The following is a 22,842-nucleotide window of genomic DNA, read 5'->3' on the forward strand; positions in this document are numbered from 1 at the left end:
ACCCAGCCAGGCCCCTGACCATGCACACACACACACACACACACACACACGCTCTATTGTATTAACAGCAGGAGCTTCAACGATGAACAAAATGCAGTCCCTTATGCCAAGGGACGCCCGTGACATACCTGCAGGTATATGACAAAGTGCCGGAGAAAACGCTATAGCTGTGACCAGAGCACTATGGAGCACAGAGGAGGAGCACCCCGCCCAGCTGGGGGTGAGGGGAAGAGAGGTCAGGGCAGGGTTGCTGCGCGACTGAGAGTGGAAGAGGGTGAAGGGGAGGATGTGGGGTGCGGGAGAGAAGGGCATTCCGGGCCCAGGGCCCGCACGAGCAAGACATGGAAGACCTAGACGGAATGAAGGGGCCAGGCGGCCGAGCAGCGGCTCTAAGGCAGCAGAGGAGGCTGGACCCGGGGATAGTGTTACAGCAGTCGAGGGAGGGCAGCTTCATGAAGGGGGAGATACCTGCTTTCACTTCCGCAACTGCGACACAAACACAGCTATTACACATTTAATTGTAAGAACAAAGGAAACGTGTGCTGGCCGACTGTCCAATGCACTAGAGAGACACAGGAAGGCAGGATTGGAGAACATCCTCTGGGCCTGGCAATTGGAGGCCGTTGGTAAGGATGGCTTCAGAGGAGCTGGCTTGCTGTTTGAGGATCGAGGGGGACAGAGGGAGATGGACAAGGTGGAGATAAGACCAAGGCCCGCAGAAAGTCTGACCTCAGCGTTCTCCTGTCCCAAGGTCCGTTGCTGTGCACACCCTCAATGGGAAAATAAGTGCAGCTTCATAGGCTCCAAAGGTTGTTTTGTTTGATATAGGTCACCAAGACCGAAGGAAGGGGAGGAACAGGTGAAAGGAGGTGACCGAAGGAGGAAGGCACAGGAGGCGGTGGCTGTAGCTGAGGCAGGGGCACGGTGAAGGGGTTCGGCCAGCGCTGCAGGAGGGCCACGTCCGTCCACTGTGACGATGGAAATGGGTGTGATGCGTTGCTGGGTGTGGACAGGAAGTTTGGGGGGACCCAATGGCCTCTGCTTTTTTAATTCAGTGGAGTGGGTGGAAAAGGCATTTGTTGAAACAGTGGTGAGGATTGGAACAGCCATTGTTCCAGAGGACCAGGGAGCTGCCGAGGGGACACCGTGGCCCCTGCGGAGGCTGGACACCTCAGATGTGGAGGGGTGTTGAGCCAAAGGGCTTTGGATGTGTCTCTCCAGGTGTGCTTGGAAGCGCAAGTTTAGCAAAGGTAAGGGACATGGCAGACTGCTCTGGGCGTGGGTGTTGCTGGAGGGGAGACAGCAGGGAGGGTGCAAAGGGAAGTGGGGGACAGGTAAGAGACTGGTGCAGGGGAAACTGACTGGCAGGAGAGGAAGGCAGGCAGCAGCGCTGGGGGGCGGTGAGCAATCGAACTGGCCGGAGGTCTTGGCTGAAAAGGGGTGTGGAGGGAGAGAAGGTGAGAGCGCCTTGAGCGATGGGAGTTCTGACCAGATCCTGGAAAACAGAGTTCAGGACTTCCGAGGTACAGTGTTTCCACAACAGCCTAGCCCTGGCTCCCACTCCTCCAAGAGGCCACGCAACAATGCCTACTGCTGCTTGCATTTGAGGTCTTAGAAGTTAATAATGATCTGATTCATCCAGAAATTAAGAGGGTAAAGTTAACAGCCAAGACAGTCTGGGTGTGCTGTATTCATGACTTGCAGCCTGGTGACCGAGGTTGTGGGTGCTGGGGCCGGGCAGGCTGGCGTGGCACCCCGGGAGCCCCAGGTGGGATGCTTACCTTGACCGTGTAGATCTGGAAATAGATGGGTTGGGTGCCCATGCGAACATAGTAGGTGATGACATCCAGGAGGAAGGGGTCCACAGTCCGGGACATGTCCAGGGAGGGAGGCTGTGAGGGAGACAGGGAATGTCTTCAGCCGTCTTCCTCCAGGCTACTGTGGGAGGTGCCATTTTCTTAAGAGAGAAACTCCAAAGCCCCCACATACTCTCTGGAATGCACTAACCCAGCTGGTCCTTCAACGCATTCCAAACCTTTCCTACCACCTGATTTCTACTCCTTATCAAACTATACCTGTCCAGAGAGCCCCATCTCCCCAGGGAACACAAAGACGTATTGAGCATCTCTATGTGTAAGGCACTGTGCTGGGAGCTTGGGGTGACAAGAGGCTTTAGTGTATAACCAATGATGAAAGAGTCTGGTTGGGGTTCTAGGCTTAGGTTGGCTACTTGCCATTGGCAGGGTGGCCGTGGGCAGTTATTCAAAGTCTCTGAAGCCTGAGTTTCCTTCTAGGGAAAACGAGATGTAGAACCACATGATCTGATGTCTGTGGTTGAGAGGATGTGCTGCCAGGTTCCACGTGGGATTCTACCGCTCATTTTGTCACTTCAGGCAAGTTACCTAATCTCTTTAGGCCTGAGCTACTTGATCTGGAAAACGGAGACCACAGCGCCTACTGACAGGAGCTCCTCTGGGCTGCTGAGAGCATGAAATGAGCTAGTCCCTCCTGCAAGTGCTTAGAACAGTGCCTGCCACACGGTAAGTGCTCAGGACACGTCAGCTGTTGACAATCACCAAAAGTGATCCTAGGAAGCTCACAAAAGAAAGAATATAATTGGCCTATGCACTGATGAAAGAATATTTTATTTCGTTTTTCCCGCTGTGGTCTGATCCAAAGTCGGCGCCTGGTAAGTGTTCGAGTGAATTCAAAACCACTTAGGGCTTCTCTCTCACCTTCCCCTCCTGCCTCATCCTACCCCTGAGGCTGACTCTTGATGTCAGGGATCAAGTGCAATATCTGGAAAAACAGCCCCCTGCCACACCCATTCCACTCTCCCTGCCCCGTGGTGTCTTCTGCCCCACCCCCACCACACCCAGACCCTCCCTTCCCACCCTGCACCCTCGCTGCCCCTACCATCTTAGCCAGCTTGTGGATGGCGGGGCACAGGGTGTTGACCGTGCTCTCGTACCATGGGTCCGCACGGCCCAGGAACGCGGCCAGCTCTCCCAGCTCGGGCTGCCTGGATGCTGCAGGCTCCTGGGGGTAAGGGGATGACACAGACCCATCAGGCACCCCCTCTCTCTGTCACTCTCTTCCTGGCCAGAGGGGCCCCAGGTGCCATCGGCCTAGGCTTTGTGAATGTGGTCAAATCATTTAACTTCTTGGGGCCTTAATTTCTGCACATGAAATTATTGTTCTGTTCTATGAACTCAGATGAAGCTGAAATACCCTTTGCTGAGGGCCACTTTCAATGCCAGGGTCATTGAAAAATGATCCCCAGACTTAAAAGGGGAGAGACAAGTACCGCTTTGACCGTATTGCTCCTCGATGGGAAGTGGAGCGAGCAACGGAAAGTAAAACCTGCGAGTACAGCTGCATCTCCTTGGCTAGATCAGTGGGTTTCCACCGCCTGAACTTTCCTCCCATGTGGTCCCAGGGAGTGTGGGGTGTGTGTGTGTGTGTGTGTGTGTGTGAGAAAGAGAGAGAGAATTCCATGTTTGAGGAGAAGTTTGCAACTAATTCCATTACAAAAACAGCAATGAGCGGGCTGCCACCGTGCGGGAACCTATCTTTGGCCACTTCCAGCCCCCAGAACTCCTGTCTTTGACTTCTGAGACAAAAGACCCTGGAGGTCTCTTCCAGCCGCACACTCTCGGGATAGTGGTTCTAGTGCCTTAGGTGGGGCCACAGGTGTTCCCCTGGCCAGCCCTGGCCCCCTCCCAGACCCCAGCTCCTGACCGCGCCCTGCCCTGCCCCCAGCCCCGTCACCTCGGGCGCCAGCACCGGGATGTAGTAGAGCTGCAGGCTGAGTCTGGGCGTGAGGCAAAATTTCTGGCTCTCCCGTTTCCTGGCAGTGGGCAGCAAAGCGTAGTGGGTAAGAGCAGGGTTTGGCTTCAAACACACTCGGCTCATCCTGGCTCTGCCATTTATTATCTCTTGACTCTGGGCAGTTGACGTCAGCTCTCTGAGCTCTATGTTCTCATCTATAAAATGGGCAGGGTAATGTCCGCCTTGCAGGTTGCTGATGAGGACTCGTGGGCTCACACCTGGCAGCAGTGGGCACGGTGCTCCGGAGGGCCATGCATGGGGTGTACTGCGGGGTCCTCCCCTGTCCCTCCCTGGCCTCTGCCTCCGGACCCTCTCCTGCCACTCCTTGATCCTTCACCAGCCTGGCCAGGGCCCCTGCTCCCCCGGCCCGCCCCCGCCCCTTCCGCTGTCCCAGGGCCCTACCGGAGTCTGTGGTAGGCCTGGGCCAGGCGCCCCAGCATCCTGTCGTCCCCCAGCACCAGCACCCGGGCCGTGTGCAGCCGGGAAACACCAGGCAGCAGTTCCCCGTCCCCACTGGGCCTGCCTGTCCTCCGGTGCAGCCCTGGGGGCCCGTCCCAGCTGCCAGGCATCAGGAAGTCCGGGGGCCACGCACGCTTCTTGATGCCCCCCTTGCGCTGCAGCCCGGCGCGCTCCATCTCAGGGCTGCCGGGAGCAGGTGGCTCATCGGCCCCCAAGGGAAGGTCCCGCTCGATGCCGCTGTCGGTGGACAGCACGGACACCCGGGCCAGCTCCTGGTCTGGACGGAGGCCCTGCAGGTCCAAGGCCTCCAAGTCAGCACTGAGGCGTAGCTGGGACTGCGGGCGGAGGAAGAGCACCAACTCCTTCCCTGGGTCGGGGAGCAGGGGACTGTCAGGGCCATGAGGGCACGTGAGGCTGGCAGCGCCCCAACCCTGTGTCCAGCTCCCCACAGAGGACACATAAACACACAGACACAAACACATGGACAGACACAGATACACATATAGGTACACAGACATAAACACACAGACAGACACAGACACACACAGAGACAGACACGCACAGAGACAGACACACGCACACATGCAGACATGCACCCCCGTTTCCAGCCAGCCCCCCCACAGGAGTGGATGGCATGGGCACATACAGAGCTGGTCCTCGCCGGCCCACAGGTGGAACGTGATGCAGGGGCTGGGCAGGGGGACGCCAGGTGGCCGGTCTTGGACAGGGTCACCTGCAGAAAAGATCGGGCTGTGGAAGCCACAGAGGAGAGGGGTGTGGGACCCTCCTCTGCCCTCCCTGCCCTGCCCAGCTCCTGTAGGGGGGCCTGGAGGGGTGGCAGGGACCCTTTCCTTCCCACAACTGGTCTTGTGGGGTTGGCCTTTCCATCTGTGCCACCACCAGCTCATCCAGGGCCCAACAGAGCAGCTGTCCCTTCCCTGCCCAAGAATGCCTGGCGGCTCTCCGTTTCCCACAAACAAGCCTCCCAGCTGAGCCCTTAGGAGCCGTCACAAACCAGCTCACAAGGCTCTTTCCAACCTACTCTCCCCGCTTGCCCCCTGCCCCCAGCCCTGGGCTGTTCTGTAAATGCCTGCCTGCAACCAGATGAGGCAGGAAAGACCTGTCTTTCTCAGCGCTGCTTCCAGTATCTTGCACACAGTACACACTCAGTTAACATCTGCTCCTCTCAGTGATGCTCACGAGACCTCATCAGCAAAGTCCAGTGGAGGACGAAGCCTGGGCAGTCCAGGGGAGAGACCAGGGCCAGCCCCTCTCTCTGCTCCTCCTCCTAGAATCCTGACCACTCCAGTGGTCCACGGTGGTCATTCCTGCCCAGCAGACCTTATACCTGCCAGGCCCCTTCTACTCACCTGATCCATTTTTCTGGATCCTGCCAATGACCCCAGGTGACAGGTAACATTATTACCCTCAAGGTACAGGGAAGGAGCTGGGGCACAGAGAGGTTAAGTAACTGGCCCAAGGTCACAGAGTAAGTGGCAGAGCCAGGCTTCGAGTCTGGGCAGCCCGGCTCCAGAGTCCATGCTCTTACTCACGGCATTGTGCTTATAATCACTGTCCCATATTGCCCCCTGTAGCTGCTGGGGCTCAACAGAGTGCTGGCCGGTCATTAAGATGCACAGGGCAAGTCTGGGTGGGAGACAGGTGCCCCTGGTGTGGCTGGGGTGGGGGGTGGCCCATATGGTCTCTCCTGGTCCCTGCAGAGTTACTGCTGTTAGCAAGTGGCACCCAAGGGGAGCAAAGCCAGCTTGGCCCAGGGCTTGCTCTAGCTTCACGAGCAGGCATTGCCACGTGGTGATCCGAGGCCGCACAGGATAGCAAAGCAAAACAAAAGAGCAGAAAGCTGAGAAGATGGAGTCTGTAGGCAGGGGCTGTCCTGCCCACCTCACCCTGACGTCTGAGGCCTCCACCTAACCTTGGCTGCCAAGTTGAAACCCCGGGGCTGGCACGCTGACCTCTGCCAGCGGTTTCCAGTCCTTAACCCCATGCCTTGTAACTACAGGTGCATGATCAGTTACCGTGTGTTCAGGGATGGGTAGGCTGACACATTCCACAGGTACTTTGGGCAACCATGAAACAGGACCCAAATCAGAACCATCCTACAACAGCCAGGAAATACATATTGGGGACATTTCTCTAGGCTATTTCAGATTCCCCCATCCACATGGAGCTGCGAGTTGGTGTCTGGCATTATCGCATAAACGTGCAAATAAGGAAGGAAGTGTGTGGAATAAAGAGCCAGGATGCCAGGTGTAAATGGTGTTGGCCACCTGCTATTTTAGATGATCTGTACACGGTCTTTGTTCCACCAAATCCTTTGGTTACTACTGCAGAGTGGTGAAGAACTAGACAGCCTGGATTTCAATCTCTACCTCTTTCTAACTCAGGTTTCTCCTCTGAAAAATTGGGGTAATAATCGTTTCTATCTCCTAAGTTTTGTTGTGAGGATTAAATTGATTTAATACGGTATGTGCAATATGTTTAAAGTGCTTAGAACAGCAACTGGGGAATAGCAGGTGCTCTGTAGGTATCAGCTGTTGTCATAACCAAATCACCCACTTTCTTGTCCCCGTCCTGCCAAGTCCCTGGGCTGCCCCGCAGTCCCCAGGCCCCAGGAGTGGCGAAGCGTCCCGCCCTCGACTGCAGGCAGACCCGCGGCCGGTCGGGCGCTGCTCTCTGGCGCCCCCGCGGCAGGGCCCCCTCGCGGCCCCTCGCGGGTCCCCGTCCGGCCACCTGCCGCTTACCGCCGCAGCGCCCCCTCGCGGCCGCCGGCCCCAGCAGCGAGCAGTAAATCTCCTCCAGCCTCTCCAGATGCTCCGCCCGGCTCGGGCTGGCCTCGCTGGCCATCTGCTCCACGGCTGCCACCACGGCGTGGAAATAGTGCTCCAGGGTGCGGTGGGAGCTGGTCTGTCGGAGAGCGGCGTCAGAGCCTCGGGCCCAGCCCCGCACCCACGCACCCCAGCACCCACCCAAGTCCGTAGGGCCCTGGCAGCCCAGCCTGGCGCCTCCCCTCTGCCCTGGAGGCCAGGAGGGAGCTTCCTGCAAAGGCTTCCGGACCCCACATCCAGGGCCCACTCCTGCCCCGCCACAGCTGTTGCCCGATGCTGCCTGCAGGTGCGGGTCCCTTCTGCCCCTCACACCCTGTTCTGGGGAGACAGCTGGGGGGCTGAAACATCTGTAACCCAGAGGGGCAGAGATGGCCGCCGCCCCCCTCAACCTGAAAGCATCATCAAGCACTTGGATCAATACTCTGCACCCCCCCCCCCCAGAATGTGAATCCAGGAAGGCAGGGATTTTTGTCTGTTTCGTTCATGTCTAGTCTCCTGCACCTAGAGCAGCTCACTGTGTGCCAGGCACTGTTCTAGGTGCTGGCATACAGCAGTGAACAAAACAGACAGATATTCCTGTCTTCATGGAACTTATGTGTGTGTGGGGGGGGGAGGGGGCAGGCGATAAACAAAATAAGTAAAATGTATAGTATAATACATAACAATAAGTGCTGAAGAGAAAATACAGCAGGGAAGGAGGATGCAGAATTTGGGGGAGGGGCTGAATATTTAGACTGTGTGGTCTGGGAAGGCTCACCTGAGAAACTGACTCAAAGTAAGCACTCAAAGGAAGTGAAGGGGTGAGCGCTGCAGATATCTGAGAGAACATCCCAAGCATAGAGAGCAGCACGTGCAAAGGCCCTGGGGTGCAAGTTTGCCAGCCATGTGTGAGGAGCAATAAGGAGGCCTGTGTAGCTGGAGCAGAGAAAATGAAAGGAAGAGTACAGGAGATGGATTGGAGAGGAAATGCAGAGAGGGGCAGATCATAAGCATCTTGTAAGCCACTGTAATGACTTTGGCTTTGACCCTGAGTGAGATTCTGTAGCGGCTACTGTAGTGGTGACCCCGATTCCTTCAGGACTGAGGCACTCATTAGCCTGTTGCTGGGAGAACTGGCAGCAGGAGCGCTGAGCTGAGTCTCCAAAATTGCCCTCAGTGGAAGAGAGCCACCTCTCCAAGGGGATGCCCCCTTCCTGGGGACAGTCCACATCCAGTGCCTAGTGGATGTGGAGGCATAAAGGCTTTGCCCCGCACCCCAATTCCAGACATTTCTAAAAAGCCAGCTCAACTCCAGAGCTTCCCATAGACTCAGCGTCTACATAACAGCCTTATTTCTCGTTCTGCCCCATCTTGCATCCTTCATGCCCCATGCGGGCTCCCCAGTAAACTTTCTGCACAGAAGCTTCCTCATCAGGGTCTGCTTCCCAGGGAAGCTGCTCTGCAGCAGATGGGAGGTGTGGGGATGGCAGAGCGGAGGCTTGGCATGACCTGACTCATGTTTTACCAGCTACAGGATGGAGAACAGATTGCAGAGCCAGGGGGCCACAGCAGGGGCAGGGGGCCAGGAGGCACTGAGGCCGGCATGGTGGCAGTTGAGGTGATGGGAAATGGCTTGATTCTGCCCACATTTGAAGGCAGAACCAATAGGAAGGGGTCTGCCCCAAGGTTTTTTGCCGGAGCGGGTGTAAGAATGGCGTGCAATGAGCCAAGATAGGGAGAGGCTGTGGGCGGAGCTGACTCTGGAGCTCAGTAGAATGAGGGCATGTGGACAAGAGGAAAATCGGACCCTGAGAAGCAGCAACTGGCTCAGGTCACACTGCCAACCCACAGGAGAGCTGGCTCTCAAAGCTGTGTCTCCTGACTCCCTTCCTTGGCCTGGTTCCCACATCTCTCTGGAAATCCCCGAATTCAAGGCTTAGCAAAGAAAACTCCCCTGGTCCTTGCACCCCTGACCTCACGTGGGACAGCCCTACCTTGAGACACCCCCATCTTCAGCACCCAGAATGCAGTACAGAGAGTCAGAGAGATGGAGTGTCCCAAGCTGACCTCTCAGTCTGGGGACCTTGTCAGCTGGTCCTGTGGACACATGGGGAGACCAATACACTCCACTTCTGGGTCTCAGACCAGGCCCTCAGTAGACAGAATGTGGGCTGACACTCAGACAAGTCCTACCTGCCAGGCAGGTGACTGGCAATGACACCCCTAACCCTGCCTCAAGAGGCAGAATTCCAGAGAGGGGGGCTGAGTCTCAGGAGCATGGGGAGTGGTGGTCAACATGAGAACCCCAGGCCAGGCTGATATTCAGGAGCCCCAGCACCCAGTGGGGGATACCAGGGGACTGTGAGGACCCCTCTAATGCTAAGCTTCCAAGGGTTTCCAATTTCAGATCAACAACACCTTCTCTATAATCTCTCCTTGCTCTCCTCTGCCCCTTCCCGGAATTCTCTCTACACAGAAATCAAGCCTCAGAGCAGTGGGCTCTGGATAAAGTGAGGTGGGAGGGGAGGATATAACATTTTGACTACACCTAAAAAAATACAGCTTTTGCTTTCAGTGTTTCTTTTTTCCATTGCAAAATAATGTATGCAACAGAGCGATGAGTTCTAGCCCGGAACCCCACCGCATTCCTGACCTGGCATCTCTCAATCCTATCCCATTCCTGCTACCCTCAATCCCAGCCCATCTTCATTCCTAACCTCAACCTGAATCCCAGCTGCCTCCAGGTTGGGGATGGTGTGAGTCTTAGGGGTGGGTTATCTATTTCCCATGTCACTGAGAAACAAAAATCTACACTCGTACATGTTTGACTTGGTTGTGTCAAAATGATGCCTACACTATGGCCTATTTTGTGAGCCAGAAACAACCACCAGAGCTGCAGGAAGGGTAGCGGGAACTGCTGAGTTAGCAGACAAATGCTGGGTCAGGAAAAATCCTCTCTTCCCCACCTTCCTGGGAGTCATGGCCAAATGCAGAGAGAGGGGACAGTGTGGACATTAGGGGCCATACGTGTGTGCTGAAACCAAGATGAGGCCTTAGGTATGAGTTAGTGAAGCGTGGGGGCATTGTCCCACATGGAGCTGTGTGCTGCAAACACCTACAGGGGATGCTATGAAAGCAGCGGAAGTCAAGGATGGTTGGGTGGGGGGAGTGAGTCAAGAACCCTTGATAGGCCCAAGCAGGTGGACAACCATAGAGGAACAGTGTCCTAGGTATAGGAAAGGTGCTTTTTGAAGAAGAGAATGACAGAAAGCAATAAGCATGGTTTAAGGAGGGACATAATCATACATGAAAGGAAGGACCTGCCAAAGAAAGGATCCAAGAGGGAGGGTTCAGAATGGAAGGGATTCCAGGAGGAAAACAACAGGAGGAAGAGCAGTGAGTGCAATGGATTTTGATGGGCAGAGCAGGGTCTGAGTCATGGGCTGGGGAGAAGGACTGACTTCCCCACTTCCTGGGGCAGGACAGGCAGGCGATAGCTGAACCCTTGAGAGTACTCCCCCAGTCTGGGTGCCTGGCCCCTCCTGCAGCCCTGAGGAGTAGCAGCTCAGAACCTTGGCCATCCTCCAGTCCAGCCTCCCCGCAGCCTTCCCCATGCCACACTGCAGAAAGTCACCTATGACAGGCAGTGGTTCCCTGCTCCCACCCAAGAAATCCAGCACCTGGTGCCAACCCTTGGCCAGAATATCTCCAACCTGCTGGATTTCTTGGGTCACACATAGGGACTAAGACTGAGTCAGAGAGGAAAGCTAGGAAATAAGTGCTGGAATAGACTAAACACTTACCGACAGGAACAGGGGATTGGTTAAATAAATAACAGCACATTCATAAGACAGAACATTGTGCAACCTTTAGAAGTACATGTTTTCCTTGGAAAATATTTCCACCTGGCATATTTCCAATGGCATGGGAAAATAAGTACTATAAATATGCATAGATGCATATATATGCATACATACATAGGCAGTATCTATTAATAAAACTGTTTATGGGGTTTGGTGTCCCAATTTGGTAAAAAGGAGATGGAGAGGCTAGAAAGCAATTGAACATAAGCTTGACATCAGCAAGATCTGGGTTCAAGTCTCAGCTCAGGCACTTTGCCTCTGTGTGACCATGAGTGGGTTATCAGCGTCTTTGTGCCTTAGTGTCCCCATCAGTAAATGCAGATAATAATAATTTTATCCATTTCACAATGTTGTGGGAGAATTTTGAATGTGATAGATGTAAAGTGTTTAACACAGCTTCTGGAACGCAATAGATGTTCAATAAACAGTGACTGTTTATATCATTATTATTGTCATTATTCTTAAGGGACTATAACAACATGTCCATTGTGATTATGTCTGGGTCGAAAGTTATGAGTGATTTTTATTTTCTTCTTGAGCTTATCTGAATTTTTCAGATTTTCCTTAGTAAAAGCATATGAATTTTTATTTGCGCGGTGAGGAGGGAAGTGATATAAAACAGGAGAAAGGGGACAAGTAGAGTGAGTGATTGGCCTGAATGTACAAGGACCCGGGCTGGAACCCGCGGCTGGGGTAGGGCATTTACCTGCAGCTTCCTGTGCAGAGCCCCTGCGTGGCAGGCCTCCCCCAGAGCCGCCTGCAGGGCGTGGGAGACCACGTGGCGCATGCAGGCCTCTGGTGTCTGCTGCTCCTGGGCCGCCTCTATCTCCAGGAGCAAGGCGCTGCACACGGAGGCAGACACCAGCTCGGGATCCACGAAGAGGAACACTCTGTGGGCAGGAGGGGCAGGACTGATGAAGATGACTACTGGGAGAGTGGCCACTGGATGGGCACCCCCCACCCCAGTTATTTAGCTCTTCTAAAAAGAGGAGCCTCAAATTCAAAAGTCTCTAAGTGGGATGACAATAGGGAGTGGTGGGGACTAGGGCAAATTAAAGCATGCACAGTCCTCTGGAGGGACAGTTGCAGTCTGTTTTGCTGTAGTCGTCTGGCTTCACACAGGAAAGCAGGCCTCGTCCTGTGTCTAGGAAAGTTCCAACCTTAATCCTGTTCCCTCCCTCAGCATCCTGGCCCAGTGACCACATCACCATCTAGGAGGGATCCTAAATCCTTCCTGCCAGAACTGGGCTCTGAACCCCAAGTGCATCCCATCTTCTCTCATCACCCTTATCGCACCAGAAAACCAACCTCACCTACTCTCTCCTCCTCACTCAGCTGTGTCATCCCCACTTCTCCAGCACCAGTCCCCCGCCCCCGGGGTCCCCTCCACCTCCCTGCACCTGTCATGAACACAGCGCCCCAAGGCTCAAACCCAAGCTGTGCCTTTCAGCGCCCGGTCAGAGGGAGGTATCAACCCCAACTTCCTCACCCCTTTCCTCAACACGGACAGAGGACATGTCCTCAATCTTATCTAAAGGGCTGGGCACACTCAGGAAAACCTCCCGATTTCATTGTGTGACTCCACTGTGGACATTCCGGAGCCACCTCTGGCTGCCTGGCCAGGTTGGTGCTGTTCCACGGCCGAGGGCAGGATGGAGGTGGAAGAAAAGAACCCCAGAGTGGCCGCGAGGCCATGTCCACCTTCTGCATGCGAGCAGGGTAGCTCTGAATCCAACCCAAGGAGACAGAACCATCCTGTTTTCAGTGCTCTCCAGAAAACCATGTGGCCCGTCCACCCGTGAATTTTAAACACACTCCACAGGTGGACAAATGTCACGGCTGGGAAGCTCTGCTGGGGCTCTTCCCCGTCCAACCTCCTCTTTTGTCCTCCTGTCAGTGAGCAGCCACTGTCCTTGATACCTTGAGGGGGCTGAAGGCAGTGACCTTTCTGGTGCCACTCACCTCTCCTGGTAGGGATACAGTTCATTCGTCAAGTTCTGTTCGGCGATGACCATCCTTTGGTAGAGCGTCCCTGCAGACCAGACCACGTCAGCCACCCAGCCCCCAAGGCTTGGCTCCCACTCCCCACCTTCGCACAGAGGGTGCTGAGACTCTTGAGCTCCCCAGCCTCCTGGAGAAAAAGGCAAGACCCAGGGTGGTGCGGGAGGTGTCGCATGGGAGACAGAGAGGCAGCTCTCACCTGGGACGGCTGTCTCTGTTTTCAGCCTGATGGCGCAGTCCAAGGCGATTGTGCAGTAGGGGGTGGGCAGGGTCAGTAACCTCACGCAGAGGGCGTAGGTCCTCCGGTGGAGCTCCTCTGTGATACCTGTGGCCTGCAGGGGAGGGAGGAGTTGGGGTGCCCAGAGCCCAGGTCATGAAGCGTCCTGGCAGGGGGTGGGGTGTGGGGTGGGAGAGGAGGAGGAAGGTCGGGCCTGACAGCCAGACTTGAGCTCACAGCTGTCTTCCAAACCCACATCTTCCTGGCTTCCCCCAGCACACCTGAGAGACATCCTTTTCCTGCCGCCCTCTAGGTCACCAAGACGGAAATTCATCACATCAATTTCTGCCGGCAAATCAACTCCTCCCACAGCCCCTCTGCTCAACTAGGGCACTGTGTTCCTGCATTTCTCCAGGTCTGAAACCTGAGTCGCTTTTGCTTTGCTCCTCCTTGCATGGCACAGGCCTAAGCCACTCACGGTGCCCCATGCTCCCCTGCGCCCTCCTCACCATGTCCTCTGCCTCTGCCTGAACCACACCCCACCCTGCCCCTAACCCTGGGTTCTCCAGCAGCCAGACTTCCTCTTCCTGCCTTCCTCGCCACCACACCCACCCCTGCGACTGCACACAGCTCCCGATTGCACTTTCTATGACATTAGAAAAATCTTAGCATGTCTCTTCTCTGTGTAGGGATCAATGACACCTCCCGTTGCTTGTACAAACAAACCAAAGACCTCATCCTGCCACTCGAGGCTCTCCGTACATTCTCTGCACTGCCTCGACCTCCCCATAGTCTCTCCACAACGTCCTCTCTCCATGTGGGAGGGGAAGGATGCAGCTTGTGCTTAGGAGCCAGTTCGGGGCAGGCAATCAAGAGGTTTTTCTAGGCTGGCCCTGCCAGGGACTGAGGGTCCACTGAGAGAAGAGGACAGTGGCCGCCCCAGCCACATGTGGGTCACCACTACCACCTTGACCTGAGCCCCCAGCTCACCTTAGTGAGCACGTACATTAGAGTATGCAGCAAGGGTATGATGACATGCCGGAGGTCCTCGCTTTCTGCCTGGAAAACAGGAGATGGATCCCGTGACATTTACTGGGCTGGGAGGCTCCCTACATCCTAGCAGGAGGCAGTCTTGGGGGAGGGGAGTGGGGGGGCAGGAGATGGGGTGGAGGGCAGCCAAGGAGAGAGCAAAGGGCCACAGTCTGTCCTGGACAGAGGGTGGGGAGCAAGGGAGCACAGACGTGGAGCCCTTCTGTGAGGGCGTGGGGGGTGCAGGGGTGCAGGGAACTCCGTGGGGGAGGGCTGGCGTTGACTCCGGGCAGGAGCGTCAGCAGAGCAACAAACAAACCCCCGACTTGGAGCCTCCCCTGAGCGCAGCGTTCCCTAACAGCTGCACACAGAACATTGTGTGGTGGGGAGGATAATTTTAGGTGGTGCCAGGATAATTTTGAAAAACGTCAATAGTTATATAATCATGTTTATAGGTGCCTTCCATTTCTGACAAGTGATATGGGTTTTCCATTTATGGTCACGTCATGGGGTTTCTTTCCTTTTTTAAGAGAAGAATTCTCGCTGTGATGCTGGGCTGGAGTGCAGTGGCTATTCACAGGCACGATCATAGCTCACTACAGCCTTGAACTCCTGGGCTCAGGTGATCCTCCTGCCTCAGCCTCCCGAGCACCTGGGGCTAAAGGCTGCCACTGCACCCAGCTTCTTTTTGAAATGTGTTTATTCACATAAAACAATGGTAATTGATGCAAAGAAAATATTTCCAATGTGAAAGTACAGGGAGGGAGTTGTATGATACATGGTGAAAGTCACGCAGGTAGTCCACGAATGACTAAGTTTGGGAGATGCAGTGCTGCCGGGACTGAGCCCCCAGCCCGTCGCCCCTCTCTTCCTCTCAGCCCAGTTGCCTCCCCGAGGGCGGGAACCCACCTTCTCCAGTTCTCGGAGCAGAATGCGGACCAGCGCCGGACTCTTACCAGGATCTCGCTCAACCTTCTTGTGCAGGGACCATCTCCACATGCCTGGGCCAGGAGGAAGGGGAGCCCAGCACGACCGGGCAGGGTAGGGAGCTCTTAGAGGATGCCCCTCTGAGCAGGACCCTGAGCCCTGGAGCCCCAGGCTGCGTCTTTGATCAGCCACAGGGCTGACCCCTCCAGCAGCGCTGGGTTCCAGATGCACCTGGGTGGGCTCCTCCCCTCGGGGGAATACTGATCGGTAGCCCTTTGGAGATAGTGGGCTCCCGGGACAGAAAACACGGCAGGTGGGACACAAGTGGGGATGCTGTGTGCGTGTGCGTTGCAGAGCAGCAATGTCTGCCGACGTGCACCCCCAGCCATGTTCTGGGAGCCCCGCCAGCCTGGAGTGCGGAGGGGCATTTGGTTTGGCAGTGGAGGGTGGGGAAGGTGAGGTGGTTAAGAGAGAGGGCGGCAGACCCCCATGTGCTCTGCTGCAGTTCCAGGAGGGTTGAACCAGGGAGCCGAGAAGCCCTCTCAGTCCTTCAGGCTCTAGGTATTTCCAGCAGGAAAAGGGCTTGGCTGGAAGCCCCTCACCCCATGAACTCCAGGCTGGGGCCCTTTTCTGAACATGTGGGCAGACACCTGGCTGGGGTGGGGTAGGGGAGGCAGAGGGAGCAGCCACCACCCGCCTGCCGGCTCTTACCTTGGTTGCTCTGCAGGGCCGGGGCCTGGGCGCTGAGCTCCCGGAGCACAGCCTGCACGCTCCTCTGGAGGTCCAGCTCCACATCTGGGCAGCGGTGGGGAGTGGAGAGGAGCTCAGCCCACCTGGACCCCCCTTGTCCCACCTCCATCCCACCCCCCAGAATGTCTTTAACCCCTTCTATGAGCCTCAAGAAGTGATAAAAGTAATCAACTCAGAGCTGTCAGCCCACACACCAGCCGGGGCTGGAATACAGCCTTTCCTTCCAGTGGCATTTCTGGGTTCTTGGTTTAAAGTGCAGTATGTATACCACTAGGGAAAGGCAAGATAATTTTAGGTAGTACACAAACAATCTTAAAATCAGAATAGTTATGCACTAGTTTAATGCATATTAGAAAAAATATATAACAAGTTTCCTTCCTTCCTTCCTTCCTTCCTTAGTTCCTTCTCTCCTTCTCTCTCCTGCTCTCTCTCCTGCTGTGCACTGCGCAGAAAAAATGTTCAACTGTGACAACCATGTTGTCCTCTCTTCTCCCTCTTTAGAAGGGCAGCCAAGCCTCTGTCTTCTGAGCCTTAGGTTCCCCTGCTTTGCAAGGGGAGTTTACTTTTTATGTTTCACAGAAAAATAGAGAAGTTGCCAGTAGCCCTGGGAGACAACTTCAAATAAACTTTGTTTTTTCCCCGAAGTCCGGGCAGCCAGAACAAAGTTCAAAGTCTCAGGCTTTGCTCCACATCTGGCTTGCAGACCTGTTTTGCTTGGGCTTGTGTAGTGTCTTAAAAGAAAACAAAACAAACAACACAAAACCAAATTAGCTGCCAACATTTACAAATCGGGAGACTTTGCATAAAAGTTTGGGTTTCTGGAATCTCTTGAAAATCTGAAAATCTGTTGACACTGGGCGTGCATTTTTCGGGAGAAGCTGCCCCTTGAGCTGGGTACAGCTTCTCTAGCTCTTCACTATCCCCACTGCCCTGGTTTCTCTCCTCTACAGCCTCTGCCTGGACCCTGGAGGCCCGGGAGCTGAGACCGCTGGCCAGCCGATTGAGCCAATCAAGCTGGATTGTCTGCAAGGGACACGGATGAAGCCGATGCTTTTAGCTAAAGAGCAGAGTGGCCCAGTCTAAAGGTGGGAGGTTGGATTCCCCAACACTGTGAGGGCACAAGGGTTATGGGGTTCCAGGGAATGAGGAAGACTAGGCTGGCTGGGACATAGCTTACCAGTGGTGGCCACGATCAGATGAGGGCAGCTAAGCACTAAACCCTGTGCCTTTGAATGCCACAGCAAAGGTCTCCTGAGCCACCTTCGCCAGAGCATAAGAATGTCCCCCACAGGATCCTCCTATCTCCCTATGGACCATGTGACCCTGCCAAGCAGTGCTGGAGGCTGCAGCCACGGTGGTCTGGAGACCACAGACTTCCCACTGCCCAGACTTTGTAAGCCCCGGGCTTCTCACAGGCTCCCAAGGAGGGGGGAATGATACTGGGATTCATCTTAACCTTGGAAAATGAGAGCTTGAAGCTGGTTTTGATTTGATTAATTGAAAGAAAAAAATGGGATGTTTCTTGTGCCTCAAGTGTCTCAGAGTTGTTTTTAAATCATATGCATGTCTAATGTCATTGTTGACTCAGAACAGTCAATAAATAAATGACATCCACTATGACTATCCTCCTCTCCTTCCGGGAACGTGGGCTATTACTGTTAGGTATTGCTATTACTATCACTACCTAACATTTAAACAGCACCTGGAAGGCGTACACACACAGAGTCTTCCACAGGTGTGACAAGACAGGGCTATGCGTTCATCAAACCAGGTTCATTTTTGTCACAGGTAGACAGGAAAACTACATTTCCCAGACTCCCCTGCAGTTAGCTAAAAGCCATGTGACTGAGCTCTGGCCAAATGGAATGCGGTGGAAGTGATGTATGTCACTTGTAGGCCCTATCATAAAGTCCCCTGCACTGTCCTCCCTACTCTCTCTCCAGTCCCTGAATGACTTCCTGGAGCCCAGACTGGACTGTGATGTGAATGAGCATAAACGTTTGTTGTGTTAATCAGCTTTGGGGTTGCTACCGAGCTACTGTTCTCTGACTGACTCTTGGATACATGAAGTGTTTTCCACCATATTGTCTCAACTGATTCCGACAAGAACCCTGTGAGTGTGGCAGGACAGATGCTGTTCTCCCCGTTTTCTAGAATCCAGGTCTAGAGCCCTTACCCTTGTCTCGTGTTGCCTCTCCCACTGCAGAAAGTCACACCTAGAGGGACCTCAGCACCCAGAGGCATCTCTCCCACCCCACAGCGAATCCCTCTCACCCCCATGCAGTAAAAAGGCTCTGATTGTTCTAGAAACCTTTTGCAGTCTTGTCCTTGTTTGCAGAGATGGCAAAATAACCGGTGCCTTTGAAATATCGCTCTTTCCTGTCCCCTAAAATAAATATTTTACTTCCCAGGTGCCCTTGTTCTTAACCCCAGGATGAGAGCTAGAGAGGACTGTGAGGGAAGGAGGGAGAGTTAACACAATCGTACGGGGCAGGCAGCCAGGACAACTGCAGTCCTGGTCACAGGGGGAGAAGTCCCTATCGCAGCTGCCAAGGTAAGTGTCCCACTTTGGGGGTGTGTCCTCTCACGCATTGGATTTGGGTGTCATCTGTCACACCTTTGGGCATGGATGTCGGTGGTTTCACCTGCCCAGTGTCCCTCCCTGTTCACGGCAATCTTGGTGGGGCTATGACCCCGGTGCCCTGCTTTGCTCTGGCTTCAGTGTGGGCACAGGATCAAGCTGGCCAAGGTCTCTCTCCCTCTCTCTCTCAGAGGTTTATGCAGAGGCTCAAGGAGGGAAGAATGCCTGGTGTGCTCTCAAGGGCACCGTCTGCCTCTCTTTGTCCTGGTGGCAGGTCTGCCCTGTCACCTGCCTTTCTGGTGTCTGGTGCTTCAGCCCTTCCTTTGATGCTTGGCCACTTTGTTTTTTTGGAATTAGATTTGCCATATCAGTTTCTATTGCTTGTATGCAAAGAACCTTTATTGGTATACCTGTCTTGCTGAAAGACAGCGTAGCATATTGCTATAATTAAAGTGAGTGCAAAGTAAATTGGCTTTGAAATAGTTACATGTCACTTAACAACAAGGATACATTCTAAGAAGTGCATCGTTAGGCAATTTCATCGTTGTGTGAGCATCATGGAGTGTACGGACACAAACCCAGATGGTGTAGCTGACTACACGCATGGCTGTATGGTTTGGCCTATTGCTCCAGGCTACAAACCTGTGCAGCAGGTCATTGTACTGAATACTGTAGGCAATTGTAACACAAGGATAAGTATTTGTGTAACTAAACATAGAAAAGGTCCAGCAAAAATATGGTGGTATAATCTTCTGTGACCACTGTCGTATATTAGGTCTGTTTTGACCAAAACATCATTCCATGGCCCATGACTACATTTAGGAGGTTTTTCACAGGGCTGCCCCACTCCTGGCCTCCCACCCCAAATGCCAGTGGGTTACAGAGAACCCAAAATACTGCCAGACTGGGATTCTCTGGGGTTGCCTGACTCAGTGGAGTTACTTGTGATTGGAGAGGCTCTGAGGATGGACAGAGTGTGGGAAGGATCCGTGTTGAGGGGATGGCAACAGCCAGGCAGCTGACCCTGTCTTTGGGGGGGTCCCCTCTTCTTCTCCAGGACAGGGATCTTCAAGGGCATTAGAGTCTCTGCCTGGTGGCCTACAGTGTGGTCTCTTAGATGACACACCATGGGAAGCAGGGTCATCCTCCTTGCTGTCCCAGATTGACATAGGGTGAATAGTGTAGGCTTTGCCACTTACTAGCCATGTGGCTTTAAGCAAATTACCTAACCTCTCTGAGCCTCAGTTTCCCTTTCAGGAAAACAAGGATAACCATAGCGATGTTCCTACCCCACAGAATCCTTCTGGCATGAGGATTGCATGAGGCAATCCATAGTGAAATCATTAACAGCCCAGACGCTGGACCTAGATTGTCGGGTTCCAAGCCTAATTTGACCGTAAAATATCTATGTGACCTTGGGAAAAGTACCTGGCCTTGCCATGCCTTGGTTTCCCCTTCTATAAAATGAGAGTAATAATACCTATCTTATGGGGTGGGTATGAAGAACTAAATGAAGCCAGGCATGGTGGCTCATGCCTGTAATCCTAGCACTTTGGGAGGCCAAGGTGGAAGAATCCCTTGAGCCCAGGAGGGTGAGGCTGCCGTGAGCTACAATGACGTCACGGCACTCTAGCCAGGGAGACAGCGCCAGACCTTGTCTCAAAAAAAAAAAAAAAAAAAAAAGACTAAACGAGTTAATATTTATCAAGTGTTTTTTTCACTCCTTGGTACAGTATAAGTGCTATTAATATATAGGTTTTTGTTAAATAATCACAAGTGTTTGGTAACAAATCTCGGCTGTTCTTGTCATTATTCCCATCCTCCAGCTCAGTGACCTGCAAGCAGCTGGGTCTCGTGCACGCGTGTGGATGTCCGTCTCTCGAGATGCCTGGCTGGGTGCAGGGGTCCTGCCAGCCGCGGGGCACACTCACCCACACGAGGGCCCTCCCCACTGAGCAGCAGGCCCACTAGACCCTGCCCCCCCAACACACACTGACCTGAGCTCTCCATGGGAGCCTGTGGGGAGCGTGAGGAGGATGTGGTTGTCTCAAGGCAGCAGAATGGAAAGCAAAGTGGTGGTTTTTCTGCACAGAGGCGGTTCTGCAAAATAGGAGGCAGTTAGCGTAAGGGGTGGGAAGGTGCAGAAAGTATATTTGGGAAATGGAGAAGCTCCTAGGGGACCCAGGCTTCTAGCATGCTGGAGGGAAGTCTAGACGTATTTAAGAAATACTTACATAGTGCTTACTGTGTGCCGGGCACTCAGTACCAACTCTTTAATGTTAGCATTAAGCGTACGAGGTAGGTAGTATCTCCCCCGACCCCCCATTCTACAGATGGGGAAACTGAAACACAAAGAGGTTAAATGACTATTCAAGGTCAAAAAGGTAGTAAGGAAAGGAATGAGAACTTGAACTCAGACCATCGGGATGTAGATCCCTGCCCGCAATCACGACCCCAGGCTCCCCGACTGTGACCCGAGCAGGGGGTGCTCCCAGGTCTGCTCCCCAAACAGTCACCCCAGTGGCTGAGAAGCAGAGGAACTCCGGACAAATCTAAGAGCTTGTTCTTTGGAGAGAAAACAAACAAACATATACCGGGAGAAACTAATCCAAAGAGAGAGAACAAAGAGACGATATTAGAAATGATAAATATCATAAATATTTATTGATAGCAAAAAAGAAAATCTGAGTCCTCTGTATCATACTGGTTTTTCTAGGAAAGTAAACATGGCTCAAAGGCTCTAGAAGAGTTAGAAAAACTGCTTATATAAGTAACCAGAGAGGAAATAGAGAAAGTTGTCAAAGAACTAGGTCTAAAAAAGTGGTGGTGTCTGGCCCAGATGGTTCATCTGTTAAGTTCTTACAAACCCACAGAGTAAAGAAAATATCTTTGTTATTTAAACTGCTTCAAGGCATAGAGAAAAAGGAAAGATTTTCAGTTTATTGGACAAAGCCAGCTTAACTTTGATACCAAAATCTAATAAAGGTAGTTAAAAAAAATAGATCAAGCACTTTATACCTACTGGAATGGCTATTATAAAAACAAAACAAAACAAAAAAACAACCAACCAACAAACAAACAAAAAACAGAAAATAGCAAGTGTTGGCAAGGATGTGGAGAAATTGAAGCCCTGATGCATTGCTGGTGGGAATTCAAAACGGTGTTGCTTGTATGGAAAATGGTATGGCAGGTTCCTCAAAAAGTTAAACATAGATTTACCATATGATCTAGCAATTCCACTTTTAGGTAAATACCCAAAAGAATTTAAAATAGGAACTCAAACAGATACTTCTATACCAATGTTCACAGAAACATTATTTAAAATAATAAAAAGGTAACAACAACTCAAATGTCCATCAACAGAACAACAATGAATGGATAAACAAAATATGATATATACATAGAAGGGAAAGTTATTCAACCATAAAAAGGAATAAAATTCTGATACATGCTACATCTTGGATAAACCTTGAAAATATTATGCTGAGTGAAATAAATCAGACATAAAAGGACAAATATTATATGATTTCACTTATATGAGGTACCTAGAATAGGCAAATTCACAGGGACAGGAACAGCAAGTATAATAGAGGCTACGGGGGTTGGGGGAGGGAGAATGAGGAGTAATTGTTTAATGGGTACAGACTTTCTGTTTGGGATGATAGAAAAGTTCTGGAAATGGAGAGTGGTGATGATTGCACAACATTATGAATGTACTTAATGCCGCTGGATTGTATACTTAAAAATTGTAAAATGGCAAATTTTATATTATGCATATTTTACCAAAAAGTAGATTAGACTCACCTATAAATATTGATGCAAACTTTAAAAAATAAATATCAACAAATTGCATTCAGCAATGTATTGAAATTATAATGTACTATAAATAATTTCAGCCTATTGATAATCAAAGAAATGAGTATTAAAATGTGAGATATCATTGGCAAAGATTAGAAAAAATAATGGCATCCAATATTGGCAAGGATACGAGAAAATTTTCTGCTATACCAAGTTGGCGGGAAGGGAAATTGGCATAGCATTTCTGGAGGGTAGTGGGGCAGTAAGTATCAAAATTCAAAATGTTCATACTTCTTGTCAAAGCAATTTCACTTTTAAGAGCTTATCCTAAGGAAAATATTGGACAAGTAAATAGGGTATGTACAACAATATGCATTAAAACATTGTTAGTAATGGAGACACCCCAGAAGGAACTTAAAGGCATGATTATAAGATGTCAATTAAATGAATTCATCTGTGCAATAGAATACTATGCAGTCATAAAATGATGATGTATATCTAGATTTACTGGATTCAGAAGATTTTCCAAAGTATTCATTTTAACCAGTAGGTAACAAAATA

At 52.3% G+C, this 22,842-nt stretch overlaps 1 protein-coding gene across 2 annotated transcripts in view; it reads right to left on the reverse strand.

Annotated features, from left to right (window-relative positions):
- The window catches only part of PIK3R6 (phosphoinositide-3-kinase regulatory subunit 6), a 37,112-nt gene extending 16,619 nt beyond the window's left edge, over window positions 1-20,493 (reverse strand). The window contains exons 1-13 of one of the 2 annotated variants that reach the window (XM_069483367.1): window positions 20,481-20,493; window positions 15,864-15,947; window positions 15,135-15,226; window positions 14,187-14,255; window positions 13,179-13,311; window positions 12,941-13,010; window positions 11,685-11,868; window positions 7,053-7,215; window positions 4,937-5,023; window positions 4,234-4,657; window positions 3,772-3,850; window positions 2,917-3,039; window positions 1,782-1,892 (exon numbers count right to left, since the gene is read on the reverse strand). In XM_069483367.1, coding sequence (XP_069339468.1) covers window positions 1,782-1,892; window positions 2,917-3,039; window positions 3,772-3,850; window positions 4,234-4,657; window positions 4,937-5,023; window positions 7,053-7,215; window positions 11,685-11,868; window positions 12,941-13,010; window positions 13,179-13,311; window positions 14,187-14,255; window positions 15,135-15,226; window positions 15,864-15,947; window positions 20,481-20,493 — 1,632 coding nt within the window. Of the gene's footprint in view, window positions 1-1,781; window positions 1,893-2,916; window positions 3,040-3,771; window positions 3,851-4,233; window positions 4,658-4,936; window positions 5,024-7,052; window positions 7,216-11,684; window positions 11,869-12,940; window positions 13,011-13,178; window positions 13,312-14,186; window positions 14,256-15,134; window positions 15,227-15,863; window positions 16,437-20,480 lie in introns of those variants that run through there. The other variant, XM_069483366.1, reaches the window with a different exon arrangement.
- Window positions 20,494-22,842: the final 2,349 nt, after the last annotated feature.

The sequence above is a fragment of the Eulemur rufifrons genome, chromosome 9 (genome assembly GCF_041146395.1).
Source record: "Eulemur rufifrons isolate Redbay chromosome 9, OSU_ERuf_1, whole genome shotgun sequence".
Lineage (NCBI taxonomy): Eukaryota > Metazoa > Chordata > Mammalia > Primates > Lemuridae > Eulemur > Eulemur rufifrons.